Source organism: Sphaerodactylus townsendi, linkage group LG10, assembly GCF_021028975.2.
Source record: "Sphaerodactylus townsendi isolate TG3544 linkage group LG10, MPM_Stown_v2.3, whole genome shotgun sequence".
Classification (NCBI taxonomy): Eukaryota; Metazoa; Chordata; class Lepidosauria; order Squamata; family Sphaerodactylidae; genus Sphaerodactylus; species Sphaerodactylus townsendi.
The window spans coordinates 45,294,639-45,304,176 of NC_059434.1; the positions used below are offsets into that span (position 1 = coordinate 45,294,639).

Genomic DNA, 9,538 nt, shown 5'->3' on the forward strand with positions numbered 1-9,538 from the left:
CCCCAATAAATGAGAATGAAGAGATGCAGTTGGAAATGGAAATTCCACACATTTTTGTGTGAAACATTGGATATGTGCACTGGGATCTTTGTCTATTTGCTTTTTTGCCACAATGCTGTTCCTCTCCAGGAACATATGCCTTTGCGTTGTATCTAGATAACATGATTATTCATGTTCTTTGTAGAGTGTACAGCAGTTCATGGCACCAGTCCATGAGAACAGCAAATGTGAACTGAAAATATGAAATTTCATAGCCCTTTGTTTAAACCCTTGAGGTACAGCAGGAGTGGGAGACCTCCAACATTGCAGATTGCATAAACACTATAAGAGAGTGCCAGTTCTAATCCACCTGATTGGGGAAAATAATCTCAGTTACAGAAGACTGCATAGTCCTCGCACTCCACGTCCTCATTAAGATCTGACACAAATAGCCAATCCAACACGTAAGGTTCTCGGTAAGGCATGCTATGTAGAGAAAGGATTAGACATTCTAAGCCATTCAAAATGTCGACTATCCCAATCATGTGGAGAGTATCCTACCAGTGGATGGAATGGAGCAACTACCCATCATGACTGGTGGCTGCAGGTCTATGACCAGGGGCAGTTTAAGGTATTTTGCCAGCACAGGCACCATTGCTTAGTTCAGACACAACCAGTGTTGGATCAAGAGGCAACAATGGGCATCTGTTGCCTCTTCCTGCAGGGCTGATGGCTGGGACCACAGTGGCTCTTTAGAGGGCACAATTGAGAACAACACAGGCCTGAGATGCAATGTTGGACATATACCATATCATAATCTCCTCTAGTACAGCTGCTAGCTGCTGAGCCCACTATTCCTTTGCTATCCAAAATAACAAGGATGATGTATAATTTCTCTCCCAGCAACTGATACTGCAAAAAACATTCTGGCTGTAGCTTCTGTTGGTTTAAGCAGTGAAGACAGAAGGAAATTTTCTGTATCAGAAGCAGGCACTAAAAGATTATATGTATATCCTGAGAAAGTTGATGGTATTGTTCTGCAGTATGCACTGTTCTTGCTGCACTCCCTATGCATATCACAATCATATTATACATCTTATGGATAATACTCCCTACGAGTAGAATGCACTTTTGGATGTTACTTGAAAACGGGTTTATTCAGTGTAGTAGAAGTTGAACACACTGTGATACGTTGTTGTACCAAGGTCTACCAAGACATGATTTGGTTTCCTTAAGGATCTGTTTTAACTTAAAAATAATACATTTCAGATGCCTCTGATCTTTTGATAGCACTTATCTTTGAAAACAAGTAGCAATTATGATCTTCTCTAAAAATTCACAGCACTTTACAACTGGATTCAGCGGTTTACTATTTTTAAAAAATACCAATATTCTTCCATTTTTTTCCAATATTCACTTTGGATTGAGGGAATATTAGGGTTATCCCTTACAATTTTTTTGCCATCAAGTCGCAGCTGATGTATGACGACCCCATAGGGCTTTCAAGGCAAGAGTTTTTGGAAGGTGGTTTGCTACTGGCAGCCTTTGCATCACAAGTTAACCCTGGTAGTCCTTGCTCTCCCATCCCAATACTAGCCAGAGTCAGGGCCGAGTGGTCCAAGGTCACCCAATGAGCTTCCATGGTATGAGTGTGGCTTTGAATAGGCCCGGGTCTGACACTTTAACCACTACAACACACTGGCTCTCATTACAGATATTGGGATCGTAATTCCAAGCACTGATTCCACTCCCAGTCATTCCACTCTGGGGACTTTCATTCCACTCTCAGACCAGTTTATATGGCCCCATGCACCATCGTTCCATAATGAGTACTGGCATTCCAATTGCAAAGAACTGATTCCAACCTCAGGGACCATCATTCCATTCTAGGGGTGGCTGTCTTGCCAGACGCAGAGCAGGATTCTCCAAAACCATTCCACACTTTCATTGCAATTTCTCATGATATCAGTAGAGGTCATGCAAAATATTCTCTGCCCTCAACCAGGAGGAAGATCATTTGTGGTTCTGGCCCTGGCCTGGTAGAATGCTCTGTTGACTGAGACCTGGGCCCTGCGGAACCTATCTACGTTCCGCACAGCCTGCAAGACGAAGCTATCCCGCCAAGCCTATGGTTGAGGGCAGAAGCGACATTTCCAAAGTAGCTAAACTTCCTATCCCTTTCATGTTTCCTTTTCTATTTTCCCCTTCCCTATTCTTCCTTCATTCCCCTTAGAGATGATTTTATAGTGCTATTGGGAAATACTGGTTAGAACTGATCACTCCTTTTAACTAAGGCATTTGTAAGCCTCCATAGGGAAAGGCGGTCTATAAATCAAATTTAGACAGACAGGCAGGCAGGCAGGCAGGCAGGCAGGCAGGCAGATAGTCCACTTGGCATTCGGGCCGTTAGTCCAGCCAGTGGACCTTCAAGCATCTTACTCTGTTCCCAGTGGGCATTCCAGTGTTTGTTTTAGTCGTTTTGGTACATTCCTGGGCCGGTAGCCTGAGGGCTCCTAAACAATGCTCCCTGCCATACCAGACTCCCCCCGTCTGGCCCGACCCCACGCGATGGAGACAACGGGAAGCGGGAAGAGGTCCATCTGCCCCACAAACCTGTCCTTCCTCCTTTGAGGGCGAGGCCAAGGAAGGTGCAGCCATGGAAGGCGCGTGTCCCATTTGCCGGGCAATTGAGCCTTCCCGACCCGTCGGGTTTTCCTGACTGGAAAAAGGCGTTTATTTAAAACACCCCCACAAAGCCCGCACTGACTCTCGAGTGGCTCAACAATCAGCCTTCTGAATTTGCTTCCTGGCAACCAGGTTAGCGCGCAAGTTCTGAAACTTTTCTTCCAAAGTTCTCTTGCCAGTAAAGAACCTCCCCGGGGGAAATCTCCTCTATGCTGCGTAACGCGTCGTATCCTCAACGACCACGTCAGACGGCCCAGCCTCTTGGCCTTTCCTGTTCCCATCTTGCGCATTGCATAAAAAATGCAAGCAAGTGCTGGTGCGCGAAGTGCGGCGGGCAGTGACCGTCCATCGGTGCCGAGCGAGCGCGAGGCCGGTGAGCTTGGCTTGGAAGCCGCATGTAGCCTGCGCGAGGCTGCGCATCCCTCGTCGCCCCCTCCTCGCCTCCCGGGAGCCCCGTCCGGAGCCGCTGGCCGCTCGCAGCCCCCTCCGGCCGCGCTCCCTCTCCAAGATGCAACAACGGGACCTTGTGCTGTGCCTGCTCTTCCTGGCGACGCCATGCGTCGGCTCGACCCGCGGGCTCTTTCTCTTCGGGCAGCCCGAGTTCTCCTACAAGCGGTCCAACTGCAAGCCCATCCCGGCCTCGTTGCTGCTGTGCCGCGGGATCGAGTACCCCAACATGAGGCTGCCCAACCTGCTGGGCCACGAGACCATGCAGGAAGTTCTGGAGCAGGCGGGCGCCTGGATCCCGCTGGTGCAGAAGCAGTGCCACCCGGACACGCGCAAGTTCCTCTGCTCGCTCTTCGCGCCCGTCTGCATCGACGACCTGGACGAGACCATCCAACCCTGCCATTCCCTCTGCGAGCAGGTGAAGGACAGCTGCGCCCCGGTGATGTCCGCCTTCGGCTTCCCCTGGCCTGAGATGCTGGACTGCAGCCGCTTCCCCCAAGACAATGACCTCTGCATCCCCCCGGCTGGCAGCGATCACATCCTCCCCACGCCCAGAGAAGGTAAGCAAGCGCCGTTTTGGTGCCTGTGCAGCCGCGCAAGACTGTGCCAAGAAGTTCTAAGCGAGGGTTGGAGTTACCGACAGCAACCAAACCTGCATGCCTGCCCGGCAGCGAAGTCCTATTGAGCGGATGCGCAACCGGGTAAACTCTGGTAATATATGTACGAAGTCGTAATGCATTTCCATTTTAACGGTTTCGTCCACCAGCTCCCTATGATACAATTGCAAATTATTGCAGTCCCAATAAATGTATCTTAAGGTGTGGAAATGAAACCCTGTTAAATCTGACAGTGCCACTGCTGAGAACCTTCTGTTAAGGTTTTCTGGTCATCAGCCCTTGACTGGATGACCTGTACCAATTTCCAGTGAGCAGAGACCTTTGGAATACTAGCTTATCACAGATGCCTTTTCTCTGAACTCAGTACATAACCTCATATTTTCCGTGTCTTCAAAATATCACAAACTGTACAGCCCAAGGCAGTGGCTCTCCAGTTGTCCAGAACACTTGCAGTTCTGCTGGACAGTCCATCCCAGTTCTAAACATGTTTCCTGAAAATGAAGTCCAACTGAATAATGATCACTTCCTGGGATATATTTGTAAACTCGCAGCTGTGCAGCCTAATTCTAAGCAGATTTACTCAGAGAAGTCCCTTGAGTTCCTTCGTGGTTGTGCTTAGGATTGCAAGATAAATTTAGACTGACCTAAATAGCAGGCCCTGAGTTACAATAGCTTTTCCCTAAGTACTGATTCTTGGTGCTTATTAAATACCGGCCCACCTGCCCCTTCCTCCCAGCAGCCATTTGCCTCTCCGCGAACAGCAGCTACTTAATGCCTTAGTTACCTTACTCTCATCGCATGCCATGTCGACTTTCATTGGGATAAAAGTTATTATAGTTGAATCGTGTTTCAATGAGCTGATAAAGAGTGAAATGGTGCTTTGAAGTTCAGAATAATTTGTTTCTAGATAAACAAATGCAAAGTGTGGCTAACAAATTCCAACCGTCAAGCCTGTCAAATGAAACAAATTGTCTCCAGCTTTCTTTACTTAGTTTATCAGTTTCTGGAAAAGATGGTTTTTATTAGCTGCAGGAAAAAGAAAGAAAGAGGTGAGATTTTCCCAAGTTTTTAAAAACAAGCAATAGGAGAAGGGAGAGCAGATTTTCTCATCAGGGAGACCTTCTTCATTGTATTTTCTTCTCTTTTTCTGTTCTCTACTTTCCCTCCCATGAAGGCACTGATTTCTGTTCACCCAGAGAGAGTTAGGGAGGGGTTAGCAGCTATTTAATTCCTCCCCTCCCCCCTAAGAATTCACATATCTCCTCTTTCAGTATCCCATCATATTCCATTTCAGTTGTCTTTGATATGCGCCAAATATTGCCATGTACTTTTTCATTTCAGTCTTTTTTTCCCCACTAAGAACAAACCATCCCCAACTCAAAACTCCCATAGGGTGCCCCTCAGGATTGTCCTGAAAATGATAAGTGTATCTCTTACCATTCATTTCTGCCACTGTCGCCTTCATCACTTCACTTTCCTTGAACAAGAATCCATCAGCACTCATGCAAATGGTTTTCAAAAATGTATTAGCAACCTTAATTTAAAAGTAGCGAATATATGTTGGGGAAACAGTAAAATTTGGTGACCATAACTGTGTGTGAAAGAAGGAAGCATGCTTTGCATCCAAACGCCACCTACTGTTCTTTTTGAATATGGGTTCTGTTTTAAATATTTACATTTCTAGCACCCAAAGTCTGTGATGCCTGCAAAAGCAAGAATGAGGATGACAATGAAATTGTGGAGAACCTTTGCAAAAATGACTTTGGTAAGTGGAAGCAAGTTTCTTTGATTTTAAAAGGGCAGGGTTTTTTTTCTGAATGACATCTAGTTCTTTTTCAAATCAAGTAGATAATTTTTTTAATAAGCAGATGTTCAACAAGGCCACAATCCCAGTTTATTAGCATACAAAATTATTGCGGTTGTTTGGCGGGTCTACAGTGTAGGAACCAACATGACAGCCACTCTCTTGTTTGTGATAAAGTGCCTAATATTTTGACAGGTGGCAGGGTCTGTATTCTTCAGGAATTGTTTGAAGGAGACACCTCTTACCCCCTCTCTCCTGTTGCAACAAATCTGCTGGTGGAGATGTAGCCCACTCTGAATGTGGACAGTAGATAGATTTTTCTTCTACTGCCATACTCTTCACAGTACTGCCACACACTGTCTTACTTTCCCACGCAGGAGTGACTGTAAGAAAGTAAGGTGCACTAAACAGATGGTGAAAACTGTCCCTGCTGGCAGTAGTAGCTGGAGCAGTCAGCCAGTTTCTCCTGTCTTTCAATTATGTATCTTTGACTTCAGCCCATAGCAATCAGTAGGAGCCACTGAAAACTGCTTATTTATGTGAAGAAAATACTCCAAAATTTAAAGCGGCTAGCAAGCATATTTTTAAAACAGTTTAAATAAACTGTTCGACAATACAGTTTAAATAAAACCTGCAGTATTACAAAGAAACAGCTGCCGGTGTTGATGGGTCCTGGTGTCTTTGCTGTTGGGTTCAAATCCAACCCCTGCAAGGAATACCTTGTAAACCCCTCTGAAAAACAAGAAGGGAGAAAGCACCATGTCTTTCCCTTGGCAAGCCTTTCTGGAGCACATGTGTTCATAGCAATAAAAGAGTGCAACCTAACAGAGGACAGCAGAAGTCAGCAACAAAAATTCATGGGCCAATCTGAAATAGCCAGCTATCATAGGTGGGGAGAGACAGCCTCTACACCTTTCTTTGTACATATTGATTTCTGTATTTCATAATAAAACTGGAGTGGCACAGGCATATTTGTGGTACAAAAATTAGTGACTTGTGCAAAAGGTATTAAAGAGTTGTTACCTTGAAAAAAGCACATTTATTTCCATACTTACTAACCACATTCCCCACTAAAAGTATTTGAAGCAACATCCAGTATAAATGTTACTCTGAATGCTACTTTCAACTTTCTGACAAGATGTTTGTGCACCACTATGCTGATAGTGGGTTAGTGAAGCATACAAAAGAAAGCTCGAATACAAGCCTGGGCTGCGGATCTTGGCTCCATACTGTTTCCCCCTTGTCTGTTCCTACAGAGCTAGGGCGGGGGGCTAAGAAAGGGGCGCTTGAGCTCCTATCCTGCTGTGGATCCGACAGCATGGCTTTTCTTCGCTCCAGTTCCCATCTTTCCATTAGGGAGAAAGAGAATGCTGCACTACTGAACCCTGCTGGGAACCAAGTGAGGCAGGAATTTGTCCTGTGAAATGACTAGCTTGACATGGTGGGAATAGTTGGCAACTCAGAAGACGCAAGGGGTGTGCTGTTTATCACTTCTCAGCTCTTGATGTTCATTCATACTAAAGTCCACAACTATCACGGCTAAACCCCTCACATTCCCAAAACAAAATTTGTTGTTTCAAGTTTCTCTTGAAGAACTGAAGGTTCCAGAAATGGCTGCATAACTGCCATGGAATTAAGCAGATTGTAACTCTCATTACAGATATGAGCTGGTTGACAAATTGTTGTAAAACCTGACCATCTCTGACTTACAAGTGATTGCAAAAGAAAAGAAAAGCTGATTAAATGTGATAAAATAATTGGCAGCGGAAAAAAATAGTTAACAAGTGCTAAAATGTTATTGTTTTGTAACTATAAAAACACATGCCGTGTAATTTTAAATTTTAAAGAGGTTGCTTTATAATACGTCATTGTCAAATTGAGAGCAGGTTACAGTTGTCTATTACTAACCTTAGATTTCATTTGGCACATCCAACAGGAACTGTTCAAGTAAAAAAATTTTTGAGAGGCTAAGAATTTTTGCAAGTTTCATAAAGAGCCTTGTGTTTGTCGTCCTCTTAGGGGGTTTTTTTCTCCAAATCAAATGCAGCTGTTAAACGAATTCTCCTGATACACAATATACAAGCTATGTTGATTCCTTCTTACAGGTTCACCTAAGACTCTTTCTGACCTTATAAATTCAGCCTACAAAGTTTTCGTCAACTGCAGAGATCAAATTTCAACTAAATGCAGACCTGTCCCTTTCCCAAACACTGCAGCTTCAATGAGAAAACACCATTCTAAGTTAAACCCTAATGCATAATGAATGCACCAAATGGGTGCTTTTTGGTGTTTGCAAATGATGGAAAGAAATCTGGAGAAAAAGGTCCATTTAGAAAAGATTTTTTTGGTTGTTTTTAAAACGTACGCACCCAAAGGTTGATTCAAACTGAAATGACTTCCATGCCCTTTGTGGCTTTAGAAATGGAGCCACCTGCTGTCCATCCTGTCAGCCCATGACAGTTTAATTAGCAATAGAAGACTTCCCTCCCCAGGTCCTCTTTATGTGCACTAATGGGAAAACCCTCTCTCTCTCTCTCAACCCCATTCCTCTCTCTCCCTTGCCCATTATCCTGATTAGCCTTGAAGATAAAAGTGAAGGAGATCGCCTACATCAACGGGGACACCAAGATCACCCCGGAAACAAAGAGCAAAACCATCTACAAGCTGAATAGTTAGCGAAATAGAAAAAGGATCTAAGAAAAAAAGAACAATATCTAAAGCTCAAGAGTGGCAACTAATTAATACCATAATGATAAAGGATGAATGATATTAATGCACCCTATTTAGTCATGGGACAGAGGATGGCAGGAGAGCTGGTGATCACCTCAGTAAAGCGGTGGCAGAAAGGCCAGAGGGCCTTCAAGAGATTCTCGCGCAGCATCCGCCAGATACCGTACTAAGTGCGCCTTCTGGCGCTAGATGCATTTCGGTCGCCAGAGCACTCCCCTGTTTCTTGCGCTTCCTGCTTCTTCGGCCTAAAGCGCAGCCAGGCTTCGAAGAGCCATTTTTAAAAAAGAAAGGGAGGTCAGTTTTGTACATATAGTAAAACTATAATTGCAAAAATCATGACTATTTTTGTGACGCATTAAAATATCTTGCTTAGAACTAGTTATTTGCATTGGTCCAGAACATGACCAAAAGGAAGGTTTAAAAAAATCTGTCGTTTTGGTTTTCTGTTTCGAACTAATCTTTTTTATTACCATTCTATCATTGCTTTCCCACATTTTAATAGCAAAAGAATGAGTGTGTCCCGAGAATAAAAGATTGTGGAATTATCAGGGTTCGATGTATGGGATACAATGTGGTCTTGCAATTTTGGCTTGTCATCACCGTGAGGACAGAAGTGATCAAGAAGGAAGAGTTGCTTCGGTGAAATTCGATGGGAAAAAGATGCTTAGCACAATTTTTCCACTTTCGATCAGTGCTATGAAAAAGAGAGAGAGCTTGCAACTTGGACTCCTGCCCAATTACTGCTCACAATGCCATGTAGAGCTAAGCATGGTTAAGCCTATTAATTTCAAGTGGGCTTGAACATGCTTAAGTTTCTGTTGGAGTGTGGCCATTATGATAATTTGGCTTTGAATGTTAAACCTACTTTTCTCTCATATGGAGTGATGTGCCATCTATTTTTATACACTATGCAAAAATCCACTATTGCATGTGCTAATTATTAAGAACCTTCACCAATAAAGGTATATTAAGCCGGGTTTTTTACACCGTGGCTATTCAAACTGTTCATGTTTCGAACGTTTAATTTGACTGGAGATTTGTGTTTTTCTGGTACTTTTGCCTTCACAAAGTAAACTTTTTTTCAGTCTAACTGTAATATAACTAGTAGTTATTCTAAAAAGAGTTGTAAAATATTACTTTAAACAAATATTGTAAATATTTCCAGATAAACCTTATATTCTTGTACATAAACTTTACACAGTAGTTTATCTTTTGTCTTTGTTTTTGCCATTTTTGATCTATGTGACCAGAATGTCTACTTATTCTATCCCCTACC

The 9,538-nt window shown here is 43.7% G+C and overlaps 1 protein-coding gene across 1 annotated transcript; it reads left to right on the forward strand.

Annotated features, from left to right (window-relative positions):
* The first annotated feature begins 2,956 nt into the window (after positions 1-2,956).
* Positions 2,957-9,233, forward strand: SFRP2 (secreted frizzled related protein 2). Its single transcript, XM_048510204.1, is given in 4 exon segments — positions 2,957-3,671; positions 5,413-5,493; positions 8,111-8,217; positions 8,220-9,233. Coding segments are annotated over 4 exon segments (900 nt in total). The 5' UTR covers positions 2,957-3,172; the 3' UTR covers positions 8,433-9,233.
* The last annotated feature ends 305 nt before the right edge of the window (positions 9,234-9,538 follow it).